The sequence below is a fragment of the Botrytis fragariae genome (assembly GCF_013461495.1).
Source record: "Botrytis fragariae strain BVB16 chromosome Unknown tig00000012, whole genome shotgun sequence".
In the NCBI taxonomy this organism is placed as follows: Eukaryota; Fungi; Ascomycota; class Leotiomycetes; order Helotiales; family Sclerotiniaceae; genus Botrytis; species Botrytis fragariae.
The window spans coordinates 905,759-932,153 of record NW_023500989.1 but is presented as its reverse complement, the minus strand read 5'-3'; the positions used below and the strand labels follow the sequence as shown (position 1 = coordinate 932,153).

At 43.7% G+C, this 26,395-nt stretch overlaps 6 protein-coding genes across 6 annotated transcripts; 2 read left to right on the top strand and 4 right to left on the bottom strand.

Moving 5' to 3' along the window:
• Nucleotides 1–1,728: 1,728 nt before the first annotated feature.
• On the bottom strand, nucleotides 1,729–5,743 carry Bfra_002513 (putative wd repeat-containing protein; the record flags this gene model as incomplete). The annotated part of the gene is made up of 4 exons (XM_037332931.1): nucleotides 1,729–2,621; nucleotides 2,671–2,783; nucleotides 2,832–5,663; nucleotides 5,715–5,743. 4 exons carry the CDS (start codon nucleotides 5,741–5,743, stop codon nucleotides 1,729–1,731), a joined length of 3,867 nt encoding a protein of 1,288 aa, XP_037195059.1.
• Nucleotides 5,744–6,529: 786 nt separating this feature from the next.
• Nucleotides 6,530–6,966, bottom strand: Bfra_002512 (putative antibiotic biosynthesis monooxygenase protein; the record flags this gene model as incomplete). Its single annotated transcript, XM_037332930.1, has 2 exons — nucleotides 6,530–6,713; nucleotides 6,778–6,966. The coding sequence occupies 2 exons, from the start codon at nucleotides 6,964–6,966 to the stop codon at nucleotides 6,579–6,581; spliced, it is 324 nt and encodes a 107-aa protein (XP_037195058.1). The 3' UTR covers nucleotides 6,530–6,578.
• A 611-nt stretch (nucleotides 6,967–7,577) lies between these two features.
• Bfra_002511 (putative myocyte-specific enhancer factor 2d protein) lies at nucleotides 7,578–9,421 on the top strand (the record flags this gene model as incomplete). Its single annotated transcript, XM_037332929.1, has 4 exons — nucleotides 7,578–7,626; nucleotides 7,692–8,060; nucleotides 8,228–8,473; nucleotides 8,604–9,421. 4 exons carry the CDS (start codon nucleotides 7,578–7,580, stop codon nucleotides 9,419–9,421), a joined length of 1,482 nt encoding a protein of 493 aa, XP_037195057.1.
• Nucleotides 9,422–10,606: 1,185 nt separating this feature from the next.
• Bfra_002510 (putative flocculation suppression protein) lies at nucleotides 10,607–12,604 on the bottom strand (the record flags this gene model as incomplete). The annotated part of the gene is made up of 6 exons (XM_037332928.1): nucleotides 10,607–11,421; nucleotides 11,474–11,540; nucleotides 11,593–11,945; nucleotides 11,995–12,062; nucleotides 12,109–12,207; nucleotides 12,261–12,604. The coding sequence occupies 6 exons, from the start codon at nucleotides 12,602–12,604 to the stop codon at nucleotides 10,607–10,609; spliced, it is 1,746 nt and encodes a 581-aa protein (XP_037195056.1).
• A 3,363-nt stretch (nucleotides 12,605–15,967) lies between these two features.
• On the top strand, nucleotides 15,968–17,974 carry Bfra_002509 (putative f-box domain-containing protein; the record flags this gene model as incomplete). Its single annotated transcript, XM_037332927.1, has 4 exons — nucleotides 15,968–16,047; nucleotides 16,174–16,782; nucleotides 16,886–17,565; nucleotides 17,631–17,974. 4 exons carry the CDS (start codon nucleotides 15,968–15,970, stop codon nucleotides 17,972–17,974), a joined length of 1,713 nt encoding a protein of 570 aa, XP_037195055.1.
• Nucleotides 17,975–19,094: 1,120 nt separating this feature from the next.
• On the bottom strand, nucleotides 19,095–25,214 carry Bfra_002508 (putative calcium permease protein; the record flags this gene model as incomplete). The annotated part of the gene is made up of 6 exons (XM_037332926.1): nucleotides 19,095–19,787; nucleotides 19,900–20,138; nucleotides 21,556–21,949; nucleotides 22,004–22,918; nucleotides 22,974–24,907; nucleotides 25,007–25,214. The coding sequence occupies 6 exons, from the start codon at nucleotides 25,212–25,214 to the stop codon at nucleotides 19,095–19,097; spliced, it is 4,383 nt and encodes a 1,460-aa protein (XP_037195054.1).
• Nucleotides 25,215–26,395: the final 1,181 nt, after the last annotated feature.

Below are 26,395 nucleotides of genomic sequence, written 5' to 3'. Positions count from 1 at the left end.
ATTGTCACGCTTAAACCTGCTTCATCTAGCAATGCGAAAGAATTTGTGTAGGCCTAATGGAATTTATATTGAGCACTGTGGTAAAGAACAGTAAGGTTAATTTAGATGAATCGAAAGCGAGTAGGTATCTTTAGTGGTGTTAAATACTTGCTAACCCGAGAACATGCAAGTGACAATGTGACTTGCAAAGGCATGAAACGAAACCAACTGCCATTGGCCGAAAACAAATAATCCACCATATCCATCCATTTCCCCCCCGCGATATGACCTTACTAGTTCACCGGTCCGCCCAAGCCTGTTTGTATTCTAGATATTGTCTTCAGCAAACTGCGACACCCTTAGATTAAAACCTTACTAGGCTCGGTACTTATTCATATTCAATAAATGCAAGATTTCCATATTCAACACTCAATGATTTATCGAGAATTCCAAATAAGCTGACCATACATGAAGTTCGACCTCGTAAACAGAAAACATCGAATCATTGAATCGTGGAGAATGTAACCTGTCAGCCAAATTTGGTCACGCTCCACGCTATACCTTTTCAACACATCTGAATTGCATTTTGCCGAGATATCCGCTCACTCGCCAACAAAACCTCGACTAGGTACTTGTTAACACTCGTACGAGTTGCGCATTATGTATCAAAATCGCGTTTTTGATAAACCTATCACATTAAGCAAACGCTCCTTTTACATTTTCCCACAGGAAAAATCGCCGATGAAAGTCTGGCGCAAATGTTTTCTCAATACGGTGCGTGAAGAGCAAATCAGTTGGTTGCGCTTCCTTGCCAGGCAACTAGTATTTAAACAGGTATATATTGCAGAAGAGACTTCTTTTTTGCATCAAATTTTACCTCCAATGATACTGTTGCGACTCAAAGAAAACTTCCCACTCATACCTACCTATGCACACTCCAATATTTCTCGCCGTCTAATCTTTCCACATCGACACATTCAAAACACCACGCAAGTATCATCTGGATTGCATACGCAGCCTTGAAAAGTCATACTCCTCTGGAGAGCTCAATATACACACACTAGTTCCACGTATACACACAGCATGAAAACACTTATGCATAGATACCTAACCCAGACATGATCATGGGCTACAATCAGATCAATTGATCGCCAAGCTATTTCAACATGAGAAACGCAAGTGAGGACGAATCATTTTCTAGAGCGATCTGAGACCCAGCGAAAGATACCGATGTGAATCTGACATTGACACTTGTCTACTTTTGTGTGACGTTTCAGTGACTATCCTAGATTTACAAATTGTAGAAATACATGCTCGCTACAAATGTAGCTTTTTGGAGTATTCAGACGTGACAAAACTTCTAGACCTGTTACGAGAGGAAAATTGGCAAGTTTGACAAATTTTACATTCGCAGGGCTTTTCAAGTGCTGCAAATTTTGGTGGCAACAGTCGAAGAAAGCAGAAAATTGATAAGTACACCACTTAGTACCATACGAATAATAAATGTGAGGTCAGAAACATTGCATTTTTTGAAATGCTCGCTATGCTGCATTCGATACAAGTAACCTCCATCATTATCATCATCCAATCCCGTGATCTAGATGCCAATATATCACTATATAATATAGCATATACCTGCGAAGCCTTCTCACCATACACCTCCTTATTTTATTACATATATCTCCACCCTGGCAGAGGCTCTGCTCCTGATATTACTTACAGATTCGGGAATGCCACCACTACCTGCTTTTAATCTGCTATATACCGCCCATCTGATCGATGTCTTTTAGACCGCCTGCTTCCAAATATGTCTATCTTGGGGCCAACCTCATACTCAAAGTCATCATCCGCTTCGAGCTGTGCCCTATCTTCCAGTAATTGCCTACGAGTCATTGGTTCCAGCATGTCGAACTCAAGACTTAGAGATAGATTATGCATATGAGTAATGAGATCTGAACTTCGCTTAAGGTTCGGTAGTATTGAAAGGGGCTGGGGTGCCATGTTTATATGTAGATCATGCTGCTGTCGAGCTTGGTAGTATGGTAGTAAGGCTTTGGTGCCATCTTGATCTTCGTGTGCATCGAGACGATAAAGGCTAGTCTCATGATAGTTTGGACCTTGAACTGCACCAATAGCAGGATCTGGATTTATAGTGATAAATTTACTCTGAACAAAGTGGTGTGAAATCCCAACCCCTGTGTCAGGGAATTCTTGTATAATGTGGTTGTCCGGAGGATCAGGCTCCGGATGGTGCTTGATTAGCCTGGGACCTCTGAGATGTGAAAGAAAATGATTATTTTTGCCAGGCTGGACCCTCGATGAATTATCAGGCTCTTCGAGGTCTGAATTCTTCAGTTCAGGATCATCTTCGCTTCGTGTCAATAAATGAACTTTTCCTGTCGCATCGCCAATAATAAGTTTGGAAAAGTCCGAAGAAAATGCGCCGGCGCCGATCCCACCAGAGGCCGCGAGTACTTCACGAACAAATGCTTTTCCGGGCGGTCTCTTTATGTTCCAGGCTTTAACTCTGCCATCAGAAGCACCGGTATAAAACCGGTCAGAAGTTTCCCCCCAAGCAGCAAATTTAACACCGGTGTCTGCAAGTTCACGAGGAATATCATGGTAGGGGTTATCAAGCGATTCTTGGATTAATTAGCATGATGAATTATAAAAGGAAGTGTCAATTCTCACCTCCATGCGGAAGAACATGAATTGCATCGTCGCCAATAGCTCCAGTATCCCAAACATAAGTATTACCATCGGTACAGCTAGCCGTTACGTAGGACTGATGAAAGCTGTTTGGCCTGTGATTGTATTAGTCGCTGTATCGAAGATTAAAAACGCCTACTTACATGACTGTTAATTCGTTGATATCCATGGCAGGGCAATCAAGAACTCTGATTGGATAGAATGCGGTATAATTATCATTGTCGGTTCTTGCTGCAAATAATCTAATTTGCGTTTTTGTCTCGCTTTTGAAAAGGCCGTATGAAGAAGTGGCGGCTATGAAGGTTGGTTTGGTAGGATGCCAGACAACTTCAAACACATTCTGGGCACGAGCAGAAGCAATAGGAACCTTGGAACCATCAAAGGCATTCCACAAGCATAACTCTCCGCTATTTCTCTTGTCTTCTGGGATATCAACCTCATCATTGCTAAACGAGCGGGGTGAGTAGCCAACTAGTAAAAGATTCGAAACACTGTCTGCTTTACCCCATTGGACTGTAGCGGGGTAGTATGCCCATAAATTGTTATCGCGCAACTCACGGGCTTGCTCGGCGGCTTTCTCGCCATTGTACGTGTGGAACATCGATTCACTTATGCTGTCATTGTTGAGGCGATAAATACGAACAGCGTCATTGTAAACATCAGATGCTGTAGCCACAAGATCATGGTGCTCCGATGTTGTGACGAAATTGACTTTTCCTTCGTGCGGCCAGGTCCCCAATATATCCATTGACGATCCAGTATCAGATGGTGACACCCTCCAGACCTTCACAGTTCCATCAAAGCTTGCGGTGAAAGTAAGGCCACTATTGTGACTATGGGATATTGCCGAAATAGAGGTATAAAGCCAAGGATCCTGAGTTTGCCTCATAGAGTCAAGAGCATTCTCAGTATTGTCTCTCACATTCACAATTGGCCGTGCAATACGATGATCTGGCATTGCATCCAAGGTCTCTTTGGAAACAGAACCAACTACGAGATTACCTGGTTTGTTGTATTGCATATTGTGGCTATCAGAATGTGCAGTAGCACCACATACAAAAGCATCACTACTTGTCCAACTGATGGCCCAAATGTCACCGCAGCAATCTGTCCACTCAACTTTTCTTTGCAATGAGTCCTCAAGGGCAGAATTGATCTCTCGCACGTATGATTTGTGACCCCCACAGGATCGAATGGGGGCCATGCCGTGTACTTCACGTTGAGCTAAAAGCCCAGAAAACTGTCTAGGAGACCTTTTAGGACCTACCATAAGGGTTCTTGAATTCATTGATACTTCGCCATTAGCGGCATCTCTGAGAAAAGCAGCCAATGATATTGTTCCACGACTCTGAATAAGGCGCTGGCTAGTATCTTCACAGGGTTGCGATATCAACAACGAGACCAATTCAGGTACTTCCAGCGTCTGCTTTTGCATGAGTAGTGCCATGCTTGGCTTCCCTCTTAGTTGTGTCTGCGATTTCAGAACTTTGCGTACAATTGATAGTTCTTCCTCACAGAAATCAATGTGGTAGACGAGCCCAAGAAGTACCTCTCTTTCTTGATCAGAGACGCGTTGGAGACCACGGCGGATTCTCTCACGACCCCTAGCATCGATATAAGGCCGCGCCTGTCCATCAACAGTTTGACTGAAGGAAGCTGTATCATGAGAAGATGTTGTGTCCGCCAGATCAGGGGTTGTTTCAATGTGCACAGTGTTGTTGTTAGCTTGCTTGAAGGTAGCAAATACCCCACTCTCTGTTTTGGGCAGAGAGCCGCTTTGCAAAAACTGAATGTTTGTTGAAGAAGAATCCAACTCTGTTTGAACATGTTGAGTTCGAGATCGCGTGCCTCTTTTTGGAAGAGAAACACTGCTTGTATTCTTGACTTTTCCTTTGTCCCCATGAGTGCCAGCAGCATCAACATCATTGATGAAGGATGTTGACGGGCCCAGACTATATGCAACAAACTCGTCTACGTATTGCTTGACTTTCTCTGATATCACGATCTCATCCTCGTGCGATAGTCCATATCGATTGAGGTTTCCGAACATAGGACTGTCCACAAGTACACCAGCAACTGAAGTGCCAATCTCATGGAGTTTCTTTGGGTCTATTGTTTGCTTGTGGCGCGCCATCGCAGCATTGATATGAATAAACACCTGATCATGGATCGTCTCCGAGAACCTATCATTGGCCTGTGAAGACACAGAAGTAGGTTGAGAGACGGGGGATTTCGAAGACTCGCTGATGCTTGAGGTGGCTCGTTTGGGAGGTAGTATAGCTGGTATCGAAGCTCGTTGGGGTGTAAATTCTTCGATATCCCGAGTGCGTCTGTTATAGTGCTGAGTGGAGTCCTGCTCTGTTGTCCCTCTCGTCGACCGTCTAACTATGGGAGCATTTTCAATGGTAGGGTGCAGCGCTTGATCAGAGACATTTTGTTGGAGTTGTCCGTTGAGATGTGGAGCGTAGTCCTGGCCAGCCACTCCCCTCGTTGTCCGCCGTCTCGGGGCTATATCTTCGATTGTGGGCTGCAGAACCTGATTTGAGCTGATCTCCTCCGGAGCCCTCGAAATCCGCCTCCTCTTCGAAGCATGTTTTATTTCAGAATATGGCTCTTGGTTAGACCGTGTGCTAATGTCTTTGTTCCCTTCCCGGTCTCGTCTTTTTATCGCAGATACATCGGAGGATAGTGGCATAACTCTAGACCGAATATTTCTGGTTGCGACAGTAGCGCCTGGTAGTATCGGCGCATAAGTAAACCCATTGGGGGTAGGCATTGAAGCTCCTTCTGCCTCTGGATTCTCTGGTAGGATTGGCGCAAAGTGATTGTCTGATTGAGAGTTTGAATGTGGTCGCGAATTTCCAGTTGAAGGCCCTGGAAATGTCCCAGGTATTATCAGGCCATGATTTGACGGCAGCAGAAAAGGAGTATTAGAGATTTCCTCGTCGGCTCCTGTTAAATCGATCACCAAAGCACTAATATTTTATAAGTCGCGTGTGCGAAGTTGAAAGGAAATATTGACTTACGGTTGTCGCGTCATGGGAGCCGGTGCCATGGAGCAAGAATCAAGACGCGGTCCGCAGGGAGATTCCGAGGTCCCATAATATGCGGCAGGAGCAAAATATTCGTGGATTTAAGGGTTGAATCTGAATTCAAGGGTGTTTGCAGATATACATGGAACAATAGGGCTAAGAATCATAACACTGATGTTAGCCAATACCTTATCGTTATCGACAAATACATCTAGAAAGGGAAAGGAATCACCGAATGCGGGGATCACCTGATCTTAACGCGATCCAGCCTTGCTCTTATAAATGCAAGGCTGACACTTCACCAATCTCATTACCAACCATTGTATCATCTACCAGGTTGTTTATGCCTTCTAGCCAGCTTGGCATTGTTATAAAAGTCTGACTTTGGTGATGTTGTGATAGCATGTCAGATACAACTAAGTGTTGACGCAAAGTTAAATCTTCGCACGATGATGCTTCTTGGCTTGGCCTTACGGTCTCTGAGAAATACAAATTTGGCAACACGGATAAATGGAGCGACACAACCATAACTGACCTTTTTTTCAGAGCTACCTATAACCATCAGGCTAAGGATAGTTTCGCTTGGGGACAGAAGTCAGAGGTATTATTTGCATAGCACCAAGAACTAGAACATTGACACTCTTCTAGATTTCACAGTATTACTTCACCAATCAAAGCTGTGGGCCAGAGATATCAATCACAGAATCTCACCATAATAGTCCTATTGCATTGACATCTCATAGTAGAAAGCTCCAATATCTGAAGAGTTGTTCTAGAGTACAAAGCCAAGAGATGTATCCAGCTGTTCTTGTTCTTGTTCTCGTATATGGTTGATGATTTGGGTGCTAGGTAGATCCTCTAAGCTGGAACCTCAACCTCCTTGCTGATATCCAACTCCTCGTGTCTTCGGAGATCCATTGGTTTTCCAAGGAGTGGAACGACGTATGGATCGAAAGTCTGCCAGTATGGGTTCTCGAGGTGGTACTTTTGACTCTGTGATGATAAAATTAGTATCATGTTGATAGAGATATGGCATATGGGACTAAACTGCACATACACTTTCTTGTTCGAATCTCTCTACAATGGTAAATGCTCTAGGGTCGTGGACATCTTGCATGACAATCCAGTCAACAGTTTCCTTGTCCTGCTTGTAGACTCGGGATGCTTCAATGAGCTTGGCCTTGATGCGGGGTATAGATTCTGGGTGCTCGTTGGCATAGAGATGAACGGTCAAGGTGTAAACCATTTTGAAGATATTGCTTTGTCAGGGCTGTTATGAGCGGTTGACGGTATATAGCTTGTGATTGAGGTCGAGAGTCAAGTTGTTAGTTTGTAAAATTAAGACTTCTTGGAAGGGAAAGAGAAGTTTTGGAGGGGCTGCATTAGGCTTGAGCTTGTAGCTTAAATGTGGAACAAGAAAGGAAGGGCCGATGAATGGAACACCAAAATCGTATATATACTTTGAACAAAGTATGTGTATGCACCAAGGAGACGTCAATCGGAATATTTTTTGCTATCCCAATGAAAGTTTAGTATCAATCACGATTTACCAAAGCTTCGAGAAAGCCTCATGCAATGTCTCAAAACCAGCATTCGCACTTTCAAAGTCCTATGAGCCAACTCTTTCAATGCGGTATCACGTGACATCCAAGAACTTTTTATTCGTCGTCATTACTACCGTTGATACTCCGTAGGGCGTGCTAAATTGGTTTCAATACCCAGGTACCTTTTTACCGTTACCTTACGTCACATACTCATAAATTCCAAAATCCCAAATGGAAAATCCTATTTACTTCTCAGACAAGTACCCAAAAGCTACCTAGATATTTAAATAATACATACGGTGAGGTTGTTAACATGAAGTCTAATACTTCTCAAGTACCAGAGCTTCCTGGATACTATTACGGTACCTCAACCTCATCTGAATATCACAATATCCATTGACGCGCAATTTACTGAAATTACTTTTAGATAGCGAAAAGAAAAAGTATTTCAAGATACAGGCAAATGCACCATCAGGTTCTGCATATTCATCTCACGACGTGAAGAGACGCAAGCTTGACGACGAGAGCAACAAAGCCGAATCTTTAAGGGTCCAGCGAAATGTTGGTCGTATCAAAAGAGCAAAGATTCTCGAGTCCCCTATGGCTGGTGGCTTCTTGTCTAGAGAATTTGGACAGCCTTGCTTGAACACTGCTGCCGCGTCGTATTATGCTCAAAGTCTCTCCACAGCGTTTGCGGTTGATTATTACCCACAGGACAACCGAGCAAGCGGCGCCTACCTTTTCGACGTGAGTGGGTATTCTAATGCGTCTGATCCCAAGATTCTTATGTCTTATGGTACGTTTAACACTCCGATGGTCGTTCAGGCTTGAATCCTTCCTCTTCGATGTCCTAAGCCAATCTTGATAACTAAACTATTTTTCTGGCGTGCGCTGTAATTCGTTCATCGCGTAGAGCTATTATAATTTTATTCATGATTCACTTCTCAACTAACGATTCTTAAGCTGCCAATAATACAATCCTACACCTCTCGTACGACTATGCAAAGAAGGTGAAAGACAACCCACGAGTACCGAATGTGTTCGGATCTCATTTTAGATTTCAGAGATCCTACAACCTGGGGTTTCCACCGGGCCAATCTACTTCTATCAATGCCAATGAGTCAATTGGGCACGTTGCAACAACATGGTCAGGCGTACCTGCATCTAGAGCAATCATAATTAGTCCCTTTCCCCCGCCTGAACTTCGACGTAAGTCATTCCAGAACTTGTCTGCACGTAAACAAATTGGAAGAACAATCTATTCGCTACTCTGCTCTGCTCATCCAGTCTATATTCTTAATATGTAGATTGTATGCGGACACAGTTAACATGACCTCAGCTCATCCTATGAAATCCGACATTCACCTCAGTCCTGGGACCAAGCGAGGTCCAGTTGATGTCCTCTCATCAGCCTCGGCGCCTACAGCTTCCCCGGATGCATTTGTCATTGGTACGAGCAAAGGTATTCTTCGGATCAATCAAAATATGGATATGTCCTGGATTCGAACCCTCAACACAAAGGACCAGTATTACAGCGATGTATTCGCAGTGCAGTATCAGTCAAATCACAAGGATATCCTCCTAACGGGTGAACGAAGAGGTATCCTCAGTCTCTTAGATCTCCGAACATCCCAATCTGGGCCCATAGCAAAGATTCAACACACAAGCGGCATCGCGGAAATCAAGTCTCTCGACGAACACCGCGTCCTTGTTGCAGGGTGTGCATCCGATCTTTGCCAGTACGATAGACGATTCACCAAGCCAAATACTCACCTCTCACACACCTTGAAACACACCAAGAACACTACAGCTCCTACAACGCCTTATCTAAGTTATCCCGACTACCGAAACAACGGCCGGCTGAACATAGGACTAGACGTAGACCTTGAGCTTGGCATCATCGCAGCAGCAGACGACGTTTTGACAACCGCCACCGAAGCAAGAATCAAGATCTTTTCTCTACACGGCGCACAAGTTTTACACGAACACACGATTCCAACTGAAGTTCCCAACATGGGGTGTGTAAAATTCGTACAGGATACGTTTAACGAACCCAAAAGTATCTGGGCAACCTTTGCACAGAAGATCGTGCGACTCTCGCTCGACGATAATCATAACATTCCATCGTTCAAAGCGAGCACGACTTGGCTATCGTGATGATGAAGACTTTCGGAACCTGTGCAGGAGATTGACGCGCGCAGAAAGGAGAAATGGCATATCCGGAAAATAGCATGGAGTTCTGGATGCGCGGAGTTGCGGGAGTTGCGGGGAACACCAGAGTCTGCGAGAATGAATAACGCGTGGAGTTTTGCTACTCTCTCTCTTCGATTCTTGTCCGCACTACTTGGATATGCAATGTATATGACACGCAGTTGCAAGTTGCAGAAGTCACCGGAGTTTCGGGAGTTGCTAATTCCTGGCTTGAAGGATGGAGGTCTCGAAGGACTACGGAGTTCTATCATTCCACTTCCATGCATATTTCTTTTACAATCCGTACATCATTCGTTTCCTCATTTCCTCATTTCTTCATCTGTAAGATATAGCGAAGAATTAGAAGGGAAGGGAATCATTAAGAAGAGTAGGGTTTATACACCGGCGCAATCTTGAGATGTCCGCCCGGACTTGATAATGGTACATAAATCTGTATATGCCCCGCGTCGTAAGGGCTCTCATGACCTATATTACTTACTTACCTTTGATGACAATCAAACGTTTGACGAAAAATGCAAATATCTTCAGATATTCAAGTAGTCGCTGCGATCATTCAAACCTTACATTACGAAGAACAGAGTAAAAACTACACACTCAAATCAAACATAGACATCGAGTGACATATTCCCTCACGCATATGGCAATTACAAGTTTGTAAGAATTTTCCAATCATTGCTGTTACACACTTTTATTTCCATGGTCGTGCATGAAATGCTGTACCTAGTCTCCATGTCCAATGTATGATAACCATAACCGGTCCCAACCATCGTGATATCTTCCACTTTCCATATTACTTTCCACATCACTATCCGTCTCTTGTCTCCTTCTTGTCTCACATACACCAAACGTCCATTCTTTAATGCAAACTACCTTCCTCCACAGACGCTTGCCGTAGCCATTAAACAAAGCTTAAGTTGATCCAAGTCTCCAAATTTCTCCCATTCGTGTTCCTATACACTGTTTCTTGATGTCATTTCTTTCTCTACACAAAAAAGTTAAAGGTCAAGAACTTGAGATCCACCCGATCTTTCCAACATAGATGACAAATGCCGAGAATATAACTCAAGGGGCATAGCCTCGCTTGTCCCCATATCGTTCAATTTTACCAAATAAGTGTATTAGTATTCGAAATTATTGAAGACGCTTTCTCTTGCGATCTTCTTCCCTAAGCATTTCTTCCTCGTGTTCTTCTGCGCGTTCCGCAGTTTCTGCTGGATTTAAAATATGTGCCATGCTTCCTCGCCGAGTAGGTGGTCCCGAATTATCTCTGAAGAGACCTGGTCTTTCTCTGTCCTTGGATCCGCCCCAGGACCAGCTATTTAGATGTTCTGCCGCATTTCCGTTGGTGTATGGAGGAGTTGTTGGGCGAGACATGCTGTGGCCGTGCGTTGCTCCGGCGAGTGAGTACATGCTAAAACTATCGCGAATTCGTTGGTCTTCGTTGGCCATGTGCGTTGCTGTTCTCTTGGGAGATGATGGATAGTGTGACGACGATTGGCCTGACGCGAAAGGGGATGAAGTAGGTTGCCATCCGACTACGTTACGAATATCAGCAGAAGTGTGGCGGCGTGACAAATTAGACGGTGGTGATGATGCGTTAGCGAGTGGGTGGGGTGGGGGTGCGGGTGCGGGTGGTGGCGCTTGGGCTCTCAGTGAACTTGGTGAGGATTGTCCCGTACCTGTACCTCCAATCGAGCCATACCCTCTGCGGGCAGAGAGAGACAAATGCGATGGAATAGGAGGTCGATGAAAATTTTGGCGAGGTGGAACTCCAAGGAATGACGAACGACGAGGATCATCTTGGGGCACTTGGCGAGGTGATGGGGGATTGTCCAACTGCAAATTCGAGAAATATGGTCGGCTACTTGAGGCGGGGGGTTCGTTCACTTCTTCCATGCCTCTGATGGTTCCCATGTGTCGCTGGATTTCGTCTTGCATAGCAGCAACTGTGATGTGTCAACAATCAAGAAAGTGGCTTGGGAGTCACAGAATACTTACCGTCGCGATGTAAACCTGAATCTGGACCAGATAAAGAGGCTATCATCCTGGACAGCTCATAATTCATCTATGCAAAATTAGTCATGGCTCCTTCTTGTTTCAATGGCGTTGGCAATTACATGTAGGACACGAGTCAGAATATCCATCATCCCCTGGTGTCTGACGTGAAAAAATTGTTGATTGTCGGCTTCTCTAGCCTGTTTAGCATGCATCTCAAAAAGACCGTGTTCCAATTGTATTAGTCTAGACTCCGTTGATTCCTGAATTGGTTGAATTGGTTCGCCTGGAGTTCCGGGTTGCGAAAGCGGTGGTTTAGGGGCAGAGTACGAGTCTCGATGAACGAGAGATTGTCGCGAAGCCCGTCGTCTGATCTCCCTCAAACCAACGACATCTCCGCGCTTAAAGCTGTTTTGTCCATGTTTAAATTCCCACAGCGGAGTTTCCGGCGCATTTTGATGGAAGACATCGCTGACTGCATTTCTATTAGCGAAAATAACCGACGAACGATATGGATAACTAACCTTTGTGAAACCCGTACATATTCAGCTGGCGTACAAAAGAGGAAATATTGGTATGTTTGAAGTATTGTCTACAACTCATAAGTAAAGGACACAGCCCGAAGTGCGTCTACTTACGAAAGAACTTTTGAGAAATCGCTGGATGGTGACATTACGAAGCTGTCCTGGGTAGCGGACCAGGAAATGAGATGTCGAATATTAACATCTTCCAACATACTGGTACACAATCAGTACTTGTAGACTAGTAATAGCTTCTCTTGAGCTCCAACCTGTATAATTTGTGAATAAATGCAGTTTGCACTACTTTTGGCTGAATTCCTCCTCCAGCTGCAGCTGCGGCAGCTGCACTAGGAGTCGCCAAGCTGCCTGAGCTAGGTTGATCTTCCACCATCATATGTTCTGGAATGCCGTTTGATTCGTTATCAGGACTTGTCCTCGAAGGGGGTCCCATCATCGCGCTACCGGGGGGCGTAACATCCATTGCGTCGCTAGATGGGGCGGGGGGTTGTAGAGTGGGTTGTTGAATGATTGGAACTGTTCGGGCGGGAATTTGGCCTAGACTGGGGCCATTGATGTAGGAGTGCTGTTGCGCTCGATCATCCATCACATCCATCTTCGCAATATCTGAGTACTGCAATGTATCTCAATCTTTTGTGTAATTAATGAGGGTCGAGCTTCTAGACACGTCGTGCTTGGTTAAAACCAGAACGTCAAGGCGGCGCAAATGAAATGCGAAAGGGGGGGGGAACACACCTCATCGCCTGCGAAAGTTAATGGAGCTCTGGATTGCCAGAAATTCGGATGATGATGTTAAGAATGGCTTCTTTGTCCGATGCTACTTGCTATCCTGCAACTTCCCGAGACACCTCAGCCTCGCTGCACGCTAAGATGGTAGCAAATGGCAGGAGATATGATATACGATGATATACGATGATATGCGAGTCTTATCAAAACAATCTTGAGTAGCGATGACAATCAATTCAGATGTTATCAAGTTGATGCTTAGAAGTTTGTGGGTGAACTATCTCATCTGGTGAGTTATGAAGTAGGGAGGTCCGTTGAACAAGTGCCGATTACAGATAATGATACCCGAACTTTAATGTGAAGAGACTGCTTAGTTAGATAATGTATCAAATCTGGGATCAATTGAAGGGAATTATTAGAGTGAGGACAGCAGTCCAAAGAAAATATCAAAAAATGTCAAGCAAATAAAATACTACAATAGAACCCGGATGAGGGTACGGAATAGTATTTTGAAGTACTTTGGATGTGAAGAAATGTTAAGAAATGTTAAGAAATGTGATAAATGTGATAAATGTAATAAATGTAATAAATGTGAATGTCAAATGTCATTTGTAGATCTGGTAGAGGAGATGTGGATGTGGATGTGGATGTGGATGGTAAAGAACATTGAATGATGTTTAACCAGGATAAGCTATACCGGATATGAATTGAAAGCCCCGCTGGGAATAAAAAAAACTGCTTAGTTCCCCGATATCGTCTTGGGTCATTCTAGGTATCAAATTTAATGGATTAGAGGAGATCTAGTCATTTTGTGGTAATAAATGCTGTATTACATGTTGTAAATGAAAAGCAAAATTTGATCCATTTGATTTGATGAATTCGATAAATTTATTAGATCTCGAGAACCTCAAGGTTTATTACCACCCTGAATATTGGGAAATGTAAAAAAAAGGGGGGGGGGGGAGAAGAGGAGCCTCGGTCCAAAGTATCGATTGCCATGGGAAAAAAAAAAAGGTAGATATATACGGAGGATGTGTACAAAATTTAATATGGTTTGTATTGTAGTGGCTATGATACGTAGCATGTTCGATGTTCAATGTTCAATGTTCAATGTGCAATGTTCAATGTGCAATGTGCAATGTGCAATGGAAATGGTGACGGGCTACGGGTTACCATCATCATATTTTCTCTCGGGTCCGATCCATCATGCCATCGAAGAAACATCTAACATGCAAAGAATTTTCTTTCATTCTAGAAGCACACAAAGACCATCGAATGCTACCTCGTACGGTACATGGAAGCAGGAAAGAAGGAAGAGGATGCGGCGGCTATGGTAGCTAAACGTTAAGAGCACGGATGAATAAGGGGGCTCGGGGGCTGTTGTTCCTAGACTTGCATCGATTTCTCTACATGGACTTCTTGGTGCGCACGCATAGAAAATATGGAGACGGCTGACGGAGGGCGGATCTTAGCAATACTAGCACCACGCTCTCTTTCCGTAAGGACTCAGGAGTGCGTGAGTAGCGTGAGATGGCGTGGTGGAGAGGAATTCCAATCCGTACTCGATTTCATGGTTGAAAGACAAATAGGGGGATCCAAATTCTAATCCTTCATCTTTCTGGCCCCCAAAGTATAATCTGTCGAGGAATCTACCTAGGATAGCTAGACCTTTCTAGTAACCTCTTACGAATGTACTAACTGAAGTTGCCGTGTCGAGGGTTGAGTGCGTGTGTTCCTACCACACACCACACACCACACATCTCGACTGGCAATCTGGTCAAATTAACCTTCACGATCTGTTCGTCCTACACTCCAATCCCGAATAGCGCATTGGTCATGAAACAGCTTGGGCATCACAAGCACGGTCATCATAACGATTCCTGGAGACTAATACATGTTTTACCAAAGTGTATCTTACTCGCAATGAGATTCCAATAACTCTAAAGAGCGGCTGGCAGGTCACTGTGGTCATCTGTATTGCCCAGACCTCAAAGCTTAATAGAGTTCAGACCAACAGGTCTCATATTATGTTCGACGCGCCGCAATTAGAACAAAATGAATTTCGTTCGAAGTATCAACTCGGTCACATGTGTGAAACGATATGACTAGGTAGGTAGGCACTTTACATGTTGTGCTAAAACTTCTGCAGGTCCAGGTAAAGGCTCCGAGTGAGATCGATACCGATGAAAGGACCTCTCTAATATACTGTACCATGTGAACTAATCTGCAAGCCTGGAAATTCTCCATCGCCTAATATCAGAGATAGAGATAGAGTATATTTGTCGGAAGTATCAGGAGCAGCCGTATTCAAATCTCGATCAATCGTGTAACATCTTTCTGATGCGGTAATATGTGGAGAGTGGTTCTCCCGTCATCAATTCATTCGTAACAGGAAGTAACGTTTCTGCCATTCTCGTTGGTTGCGTGGTTTGATTCAGCTGCTTCCTGACATTACATGTACTTGACATATACAGTGCTCGTCCAACAGCCCCTGGGATGACGGTGATACTGGAATTGATTTGAACGACCGCCCTGAAGTTTGGAAAGGGGCGATGCGTCAAACATTGGTCGAAACACAATAATGAACGTGATATAGATTGAAGTACCAATACCTTGAAAACATTAACAAGTTAGCAACTTCAAGTGCTCTTGATCCTGTGGCTCAATATTCGGGAATCTCGATTTGAAGATATTAACATCAGAGTATATCCTCAACTCACACTTCACCGAGTCGCTGTAGCTTGGTAGATGTACATACATAGTATTTCCATCATCCGTTTCCAGCGAAATGCCAAGTTGATGATCTCGGAGTCAACTGTGGCTGTTACGCTGTTGTGGCTGTCAAGAGATGCCAAGACCACTAGTACAGTATAGCACGTGATCTACACCACCTCATCGTCCCTGATTGCTATAGGTACCTCATTAGTATGCTTATCTAGTAGCTGATGGATAAATCGCCTAGAATTTCTTCTCAATTAAAGTTCGTGAATTTCTATCTGTTCTAGTTTTTCTAGTTTTTCTAGTTCCTATGAGTCACCTACGTTACTTATATGCTGTGGGAAGCATTTGGATTTCTAAGAGATTTGATGCTTGAATCTTCTTAGATAGTCAATATATTTCAGACACCCAGGCAGTCTGGTACACCTCTTAATTTACATAGCATTACCACTGTATTGAATACGAACCTCTCTTAATCAGATCATCTTAAATCTCCTCGGTTGAACACTCCATCATGGCAAATGAGTTGAGCCACGTCCTCGACGGCATGCAACTCGAAGATGGCAGGCCAGATATCCAGTTGCGCACATCAGCGTAAGTCAAGCAACTCGTTACGATACCATCAAGACAAGTGATAAATCCCGTCGAGTGATAGGGATTAGGAGATTTCTATCATTTGGAGATGTCCTCAAAAGAATATGTATGCTCATATTTCTATAGAATACAACATCTCCTCAACAGCTCAACCTTGACATTCGGAGAAATGCGATTATTCAAAGCGCATTTTGATCGAGTTAATTTTCATCATGATGGCATCGCCCGATTACCAGACGAGCTTCTTGCGCTTGTCATGGACTACCTCGATCTTGAGGACTTTGTGTTTATGCGTTGCGTTTCGAGGGACTGGAGAGAGAAATTGTCCAACGAAAAGCTTTGCACGTCACTCCTCAAGATACACTTTCGTAAAACTTGGGAGATCGAATTTAAGTCATTGGGAGACAATGACAGGCAAGTAAAGCTTGGTGATTTCCTTGGCATGTGTATAGGACGACTTAAGAGAGACCGTGGCATGTATGATCAAGTAATGCACTACGATTATTTATCAGACCCAAACGATGACAGGTTCTATTCAAATTGGTGCCACGAAGATTGTTATAGAAAAAGGTTTCAATACAAAAACGGAAGAATAGCAATGAGAAAGGATCCTAGCACCATTCAAGTCGATGATCTACGTACACATGTTTCAAGACGCTATGTGCATGAGTCTCGATATAACTTCGATTATTGGTTACTTTCAGATCAAATGCTCATAGCCTATTTTGATAGTCCGTAAGTCAACGATCTTTCTCAAGAGTCGTATCTTCAAACTTCCATAAACTTTATATGCACGGGATAATGTTAAGAGGATCATACTGAAAGTCTTTGTGTACAGAAAGCCACGATTCAACGTATGGCAGCTTGATGAAGAAGATGACCCGAAATTTATTCATCTGGACTGTCGTTACGAGATATTGGCCGCCCACAACAAACAAATTGCTTTCGGTGTCAAGAGTCCTTCTACCAACCATCCTGTTTACATTTGGAATGATGGCCACATCAAAAAGCTTGCCGATCCGGAATTTGGCGATTTGTATCCCAATTATGAGATTAAGTTTTGTGAAATCTTCTTCCATCCCACTCAAGAGAATCATCATTTCTTATTCTATCATGCCTCACGTTTACCCTTGGGTGGAACTCTACGCGAAGTCGGAAGCGATCTAATAATCGCACAAGAATACATCGCAGGATTACCACAGGGGCAGTGGAATGAAGTGCTTGGATTATGCTTCGACAAAACTATGCTCAAGTTTCGATTCATTAGCGACGATGGCGTTGTTGCAATTCTATCACGAATAGTTCGCTCGCCAGAAAGCAGAGCTTCCATTCAGCGATCACCTTGTAACCATGATATATCATCAGCTGCAAAGTCCGGTGCTTACTTCCTCATGACCTTCAACCTCATGACCCAAAAGTTTGGAAGCATTTCAACTCACCTCGAGCCGTTTCTGGAAATAGTCCCTCATCCTCTAAACCCGTTGTTTTGGCGTGGCCAGGCTACCGTTCCGTACGATTGTAGAAGCAGTGATGCTCACCCCGAACTTTGGAACCCAACCCAGAAAAGATGCCTTATTTTCTAGTGTCCGCAAGTATGTGCGATGCGACAAAGAGAAATCCTCAATGTGTGGGAAAGCACAAGTTTACTGCAGAAAGTGGTTTGAGCGCTCTGGCCGCCTTTTGTTTGCCCATCGACATTAAAGCCACCACATCGTCAAATGAATTCGAAAAGGGAGCTGTATGGGGCGATGATGACTTTATAATCTATAGCCATCACAAAGGATATATTGTATGGAGTTTTAACCAAAAGAAACCTCTACCCACAGGCTTGGCAAACTCCCCTCCGGTCTCCTCGGCCCAAGGAGAATCAACCCAAAGAATATCGAAGTGGAGTAGGAACAATATTCTGCCAGTTTACCGAAGATGAAGAGAATCACGGTCAAACATATCTTCAGCAATTATCATTGGGAGGAAGTGAAAAAGGCAGGAGGATTTGATTACGAATCCTGATTTTATGGAAAGTGATACTCGTCTTCGCTTTTTGTATAATATCCATAATATCTAGAATGATAATAACAATAATAACAATAATAACAATAATAACAATAATAACAATAATAACAATAATAACAATAATAACAATAATAACAATAATAACAATAATAACAATAATAACAATAATCATAATAATCATAATAATCCATCTAATAACTCTCTTCTTCATTACCACCCCCCCCCCCCCCCTCGAAAGTATATACATCAAAACACACAGTCTCCATTTCAAGTTCCCTCGGAACCAAAAAAAGCTAAAACCCAATAGAAACATACAACCGAGAGCATATTAATCATTAAAAAATCTAAATTCTCTAACCTCATATTGCATACATGTATAGAAAATACACATCGAATAGGTGATCTATCAACTCTGAGACTCCAATACTCTCAATACTCTCGATACTCCAATCGCACTTCCCGCACAAAAACACAACTCCTCAAATCGCACAATCGATCTCTCAATTGTTCTTCACTTTAGAAGAGATGATTTGCAAATTGCAAAAGGGGGATCTGTTTCATTGCCTGGTTGCTTGGAGTGGCTTTTTTGTCTCCTTTGCGGTGTGTTTTATCCCATTTTAACCTATCCTATTCTGACTATTACGGGAGAGGAGAGAGGAGAGGATTGAAAGTTGATTGGAGAATATAAGTGTACTCCGATGTGAAGACTTATGAGTTTGTTTATGTACATATGGAGAGTGGGATTGAGATATTGGTATTCATGATGGATTGCAATAGGACGTGGGAGTAGAGGGGTGGGTTTTGATTCAATTGAGAGAGGAAAAAAATGTATATTTGTCTCGCACTCTCTCCGTCTTCATCCTTCTTTACTCCTCTACTTCCTAATTCTCCCCATCTCAGTCTTTAATCTCTCATTTTCAAGTTCCATCCACAATCCACAATTCACCATCCATCATCTTCCGCTCAAACACCCACCTCCTTCAAACTCTTGACCAAATCCACGATACTCCCCTCCAACCCTCTAAACTCGATCCCTAACACACTTCTCGTCCTCGAATTATCAAACTTATAAACCCCTCCTTCCGGATAATCACCCCCTTAACCTCCTTTCCCGGCAACTCCTTCTCATACTCCGAGAAATTCTTCCGAATAATCTCACAAATCTCCTTGTTACTAAAATACCCTTGCGTGATGAAAAATCTCTTCCCCGCCGCCTCCGCAATCTCAATCGCTTTCACGTGCGCCAATGCCAAATCCCTCACATCGACCCAGATAAATGTTCCCGTATCCGGAATCTCCTCTTTGCATTTCCCTTGTAGGAGATTGCGCACGCGCTGGTTAGATGTATTTAACGCATCTAAGGAATTCAGGTAATGAACAATGGGACCTAGTACCAAAGGAGGATTCATGGTGCTAAGTGTGAAATTGGGTTTCTCTTTCTCGACGAATTCCCACGCGGCTTTTTCGGCAAAGGTTTTGGAGGCACGGTAGCCGTTAGATGGGTTTTCAACCGCTTCCGAGAGGGTGATGGGATTCCAGTCTTCTTCGGTGTATGTGTGATCGGGCCAGTTTCCCTTCGAGGCATCAAGAACAGCGGCGAAGGAAGAGGTTACCACGACGCGGGTTACAGAGGGGGCGAACTTTTTGATAGCGTGGAGGATGGCGGTTGTGCCGATTATGGCGGGATCTAGAAGGTCTTTTTTGGTGTCGGTCACGTTGAAGTGGAACTTGAGGTCGTGTTAGTATGTGTATCTCCTCAATGATATCATATCAACATGCAATCATCTCTCCCCCAGGAATCACCATTCCTCTTCCTCGAAATTGAAAATAAAAACATACCGGACTAGCAGTATGCAACACGGCCTCCAAGCCCTCCCCAAACTTCTCTAAGCAATCATCAAAAGCATTTTCCTTTGCAATATCTTCCACGATGAAGAAATCTAATTTGGAAGCAGGAACATCTGAATGAGCGGCTTTGATAGCATCGATTTTTTGCTGGGAACGGACGGTTGTGATAACGGTGTGACCGCGGGAGAGAAGAATATCGAGGATATGAGCGGCGATGAAACCGGATCCACCTAAATGAAGGGAAAAATATTAGTTGTCTGGTTTGATGCGATTTGTGCTGAGGGAATAGGGGAAAGAGAGATGAGGAGATGAGATGAGATGAGATGAGATGAGAGAAGATAGAGAACGGAGAATAGCTGAGAAGTTAGAGGAAGAGAGTATATCTGAAACTTCAAATAATCATCTATTGTCCAAAACCAATTCCCTCAATCAATCTCTTCCTCGATCCTCAGTCTACAAGTCTCAATCGAACGCATCCCCAATCTATACGCATTCCCAACAACACGGTATCACCACCTCGTCCCATCCCACCTCATTCCATCCCATCCCACCTCCAAACCCAAACCCCAACCCCAACTCAACCCCACAGCACAAAAACCCCATGTCAAAAAGGTAGATAGATAAAAAGCCACAACATACCAGTAAGTAAAACCCTCATATTTTCCAATCAAAAGACCTATAATCTCCAAATCTCTTTATCTTTCCCTTTCCTTTCCTTTCCTTTTCTTTCCTCTTCTCTTAATCTCGATATCTTTCCTTACTATTCCTCAATCAATTCTTAAAACAAAGAATCAATCAATCAATCCTTCAACTTAAATAAACAAGCCAGACCCAACTGCGGGGTCCGATGACGTTTATATATCTAGTATCTAGTATCCACCCCACCTCCCACCCCCACGCTCCATCCGTCCCTTCCCTTCCCATCCCTTCCTCCACTATACTATCGCAGATTATCAATCACATCCATTCATCCATTCATTTTCAACTTTCAACCTCCGACGGAAATTGGCTTCGCTCTTAATCGGAGTTTGTGGTGTCGTGCTCACGGTGGGGTAGCATGTCATGTCATGTTAATACCTATATCCGAGATAAACATATATAGATCTCAACAATGCTTTCTCACTCAAGTGTCACTAATACATGTATGTATGTGAAAACTCTCATTCTCAACGGTAGTAAGCGGAGATACACATTAAATCATTCATATACCTGATTTATCTACCTAGGTACTTTCTAGCTCCCTTACCTCAGCCCATCTTATCTCATCTCATCTCATCTTTACTCACTATTTGTACAGATGGGACTTAACATACTATCTACGTTGCCATGAATGAGCTCCCCAGAGCAGATTCTCCATATAAAAAAAGGCGAGTTTGTGCAAGGAAAATGTAATATGGTATCAGCGCTCACAAGATTACTTTTGAAATCTCGCGTGTTGCTACCATGGCCATATCCTCAACGCCGGCGCTCAAAGATATCAGAAGAGAGGCAACATTAAGAAAAAGAAAAGAAAACCAGAACGAAAAAGAAAAATAACATGTCATCCATCTCCAACACCCCGCCCAATCCTATCATTATTTTCTCCGGTGAACTCTGTATAAATCTTTACAGCGAATTATTATTGTTGAAAAGCATGTCCTGACTTGCCTCTCCCGATAGTTTTGAAACTTCCTCCTGATTCCATGATATCGAAACGGCTTGCACCCATAGCTTCGAGATCCGTCATTCCCGAAAACCAGAAGCCGACGATGACAACTAGATAGCTAAGAAGAAGAATAGAACCTTTGAAGTAGTTGCTCTTCCCTTCACCGTACATGTAACTTAGCAAGAACACACAAAGGATGACCGTCACCATATCCCACTGTGGAAATATGAGGCTGAAAGATTTATCGACGAGTTCAGAACCTTCTAACCATTGGCCATTGATGGCACTAAACAAAACCAGAGCCGGAATCTGTAGTAGACACACTTGGAGTGCATAAGCAGATCCGATCTCCATAGACAATGCGATGTTGCCATTCATTGCAAATGAAATGGCGTTCTAGACAACTCATGTTAGCTTTTGGCATACGAGATTGAGAGTAGGGGTACTTACAAGAAACTCGGTTGTATTCGGAACAAGTGCGAATAATGTGATACCGAGGAACTTCTCGTCAATTGCTACGTTTGAAAGAACTACATCGACTGTATTGACTAAAATCTCTGCAATAAGAGCATAAAGAACAGTAGCACCACACAAGATCACTGAACTCTTCATTCGGCTCCAATTTGGCGCATCATGACCACCACTTGTAGCATGAGCCTCTGCGTTAACAGCCTCTTCGGGCTCCGTATGCACAGCAGTTGTTCTCAAAGGAGGCAGCTTGTGCGCATGGGTAGTAGATGCCTTTCGATGAGGTGGTCGGGCTGCATCTCGAGCAGCAATTGTAGCAGCGGTTGCAGCCATTTCAGCTACTTCGCGAACGAATGTCGTATTTTGAGCCTCTGTGAATCCCGGTATTTGGAAATCAGATTTTGTACTATCTCCTGCAGCACTCTTGGGTGGAACTAAATGAGGTGTCTGTGCTGAACCATTCTGATTAACGTCTTCGGGAGTACAGTCCTTAGGGTTGATGCCGGCTTGCTTTAAGGACTGGCCAAGGATGCGTTTATATAGTTGAGAGTCCCGAATTTCATTTCCACGAGAATCGGAAGCAGCCTGAGCGTGTCGTTGCGCGCGGGTTTGTGGGGCGCCACCTGAAGGTTGCTGGGAATTAGTAGTATTGACTTCCGGCTTTTGCTTATCTTCTGATTCATTATTCCATATGACTGCCGCGTGAGTTCGAAGAGTAAACCATAGCCCAATGACATACGAAAGAAACAAAAGCACTGCGGCAAACCAGCAGTATGGGCGGACAGCTTCGAGGTAAAATCTATCGTTCAACGCCGGCGATTGTGAAAAATAACAACGACGGCAATCACGACTTGTTGACTCATACGTGTCGGTGCATGAGAGGCAGTTGAGTTCGTGCTGAGCATAGTAGTTAGCGAGGGGCCCATGGCTATAAAGATATTCATTAACTTACGGTTCCGTATATTTGATAGAACAGAGTAGGACCAAATGCGGCAAGGACAGCAAATAGTAGCATCGTCGAAGTCACACCAGCAGACTTAACATTGAAACGTTGAGTTTTCCTCTTGATGGCACCAAAACACATGGATAAACCCGGCAAGAACAATATACCAGCGAAAATACTACCGATAATACTTCCTTCAACAAGCTGCCCTTTACCTTGATTCAAAGCGATGCAATACAAAAAGACCTCTACCAACGTAGAGAAGAAGGCATTGATCGCAGCGCCCAGTCCCATAGAGGATTGGGCAGAAATAGAAGCTACAGCTTGACCTATGAAGTAGGCAAGAGGGATAATAGAGAGTAGGGCCATAGTGAACAAAAATGCCGGATGAGTGATTGTGATTTTCATATGAAGCATCTCCAGAAGAACCCAATAGTCAAAGATGACGAACAAAACGACAGCCATGAGATTTATCAAGAAAATGTTTGTCCCGTCTACTGTATATTTCCAGTACTTGCTGCCCACGGCGCGATATGTGCATACGAGGATCGAAGAATTTGGAATAGATCCACGAGAATATGCTGAATCTGATTGGAAAGATAAAGCTAAGGGATGTCGACGTAGGTGGTCAAATAGTAGCATTGTAACCTTACCCATGGGGATCCAAAAGACAAGGAACCAACATATACCAGAGGCGATAAAAAGTAGTGGCGTGATCAGTCCGTAAAAGAATAGAAAGAAGATAACTCGTCCAGTATTCCACTGACCCCTTCCAAAAAGTCTTCTTTTATTGGGGCGTGCTGAATCTTCTCGATGAGTACCGCGTCTTGAACGACCGAGTAAACTATCCGTCTCGCTACCACCAAACGAGTCAATGCTTCTTCTTGATCGACCTACGATTGATCGTGGATGATGAGGTCCAAAGAATAGTCTCCCATCCTCAATATCTCCACTTTGCCATTGTTCGTATTCCGTGATGGTGCGGCCCTCTCCTTCATCTTCGTGAGCATATGCTTCGTCTTGTTCGAGTCGAACGAACTTTCCAAAAGGATAGAAAAGATAGCCAGCGAGGTCTAAGAGTACGCGACCATATGCAATAGCACTCGGCGCTGCTCCGAAGACGAAGCATACCAATGCTCCAGTCAATGCTGCAAGTGCCAGCCACCATCCAAAAACTAGTGTCCAGATAATGTTAAAGAAGATCAGCCACTTGTTGACACGACCACCAGGAGATGAATGAATATCGCCTTCTGCTGTCTTCTGAACTGAACGGTTCTTTTTGTACAGGGCAGGCTTCCAGATTCTTATACCGAAAGGATGGGTTTGGTTTATTGCTTGTTGACGATCCTTGAGTGTGAAACTTTCCGCATCACTTAAAGAATCTTCGTCCTCCTCTTCCTCCACCTCTGCGATACCATCTTCTCCCTGCAAAGTATCCTCGCCCGATATAGTCATTTGATCATCTTTTGTCCTTTCACCACTGGTGGAGGCCGCCGCTTCAGCTTCAGCCTCCGCTTCTGCTTCTTCTTCGTGAGAAGAATCTAGTCTTGGTAAAGTTGGCTGAGTTGGAGCAGGTCGTCTCCTCACAGATCCAGGACCATGTCTGGAAGGTCCAAACCCGGATGCAATACCCCCAATTCCAAGTCCCGCCTGTTGCTTGTTCATTTCTTCTTCCATCTCGGTCACATCATCATCTACCGAGAATTCTTGCCCTCTATGAGGCGCTTGTACGTTTGATGAAGCTCTACGCGGCATAGGAGGTTTCTTTGGTCGCTGACCTGCTCGACCGCGGTCGGAAGGTCCTAGCATGGGAGATCTGGCTGGCTGAAATGATCGTGAAGATTCTAAACTGACAGGTTGCGGTCGCTCGCCAGTCATGGACGATTCGCTGTTTCTATGGCCGTCGCCAAGTTGTGGAGTTTGAGGAGTCGATTGAATAGTTCCTACACTTAGTATTAGTAAATCTATAAACTGGCAAACCTGCAACAAACGATAGTTAAGGGTGGAAATTGGATGTGCGGGCAAATTTCAAAGTGGCGTACCATATCCTCCTGCATTATCTGGTCTCCGTCGTATTGTGTCCGTGGACTGAAAACTTTCGGCCAGACCGTCATTTTGTTGTGAGATAGATCTTGATAATGGATGCCGCGTATCTGTGGGACTTGTTGGTGTTGACATGCCGGAAGGAGTTGGAGTTGTATCTTGAGTATCTTTTCCAGATCCTGAAGACTCGCCGGGAGTTCGAGACATTTTGTAACTCGAACCTTGTACACCGACTTAAATTTTATCTGCCAACCAGTCAAAGAGTATGCTGCGATCAGTCGCACATCGGGTATGGAAACAAGCTTAAGGCTTGGATTAAGTTGAGTCCTTTGGTTAGTATAATTGTTAGTTCCCGCGTGTGTGGAAGCTTGAACATGCGAAGAATACGAGAGAAGTAAGCAGATGATGATGCATTCAATATGAGAAAAAGTCTGGAGTGAATTATCGAAATATGTTATTATGTTTACGGATGTATGTGATTGTAGTAAGTAGGTATCTCTCAACTAATCGAGAGGTCTCGAAGAGAGAGAAAAGCGAAAGGGAAAGAAGTTGGGAAGATGCGAAGATGAGATGATGAGAAATGGAGAGATTAAGAAATCCCAATGGAATACAATTGTTATATTATTTTCTCCAGGTTGCGGCGCTTGGGTTGCGAACATGTGCTTAGATACAGTAGCAACAATTTATTTGAATCATCCTTTGAGAAAAAAAAGATCAGGCGGATGTGGGAAAATAAAGTTTGTTTCTTGGGTTTCTTATCGAATGGAATGCTACTACATTACATTATATTACATTACATTGTACTTCCAAATTTTTGGCTGAAATGTATGTACAATCAAGGTATCTTTTGATCATGTAGACAAGGAAAGACAAGACGGACAGGACGTTTTCATGTGCAATGATGATCGCAGTTGAGGACCTACCTGGTAAGCTTGTCTTTCATTGGCGTGTGTTGAGTTGTACATTCAAAAAACAGTTGATCTTTTGAATCCTCTCAATGCACCTTTTGATATATATCATGTTGTGATATGATCATGGTATGATAGTATATGTGTATCTAGTGTTTGTACTTGGATATCTATCCTATCGACGAGGTAAATATCTCGGGATGTACCTATCTACAACTTCTCATCATTCTATAGTCTGGATATGGATCCTCATGAAATCTGGAGTCTGGAGTGCATGCTCTGTAGCGCGAGGCAAGATTCAAGAATTGGAAATCTCCGTCTGCCGTCTGCCGTCTGCCGTCTCTCATCTCCGTCATAATTTGTGATTTGCATGATGAATGATTGGCTTCCCTATATCAAAAGCTTCTATTGTGAGAGTAATCCATCGTAAACGGTATGTTTGACAATCCCACTCTGGATGGAAATCTCCGCCGGTGATAC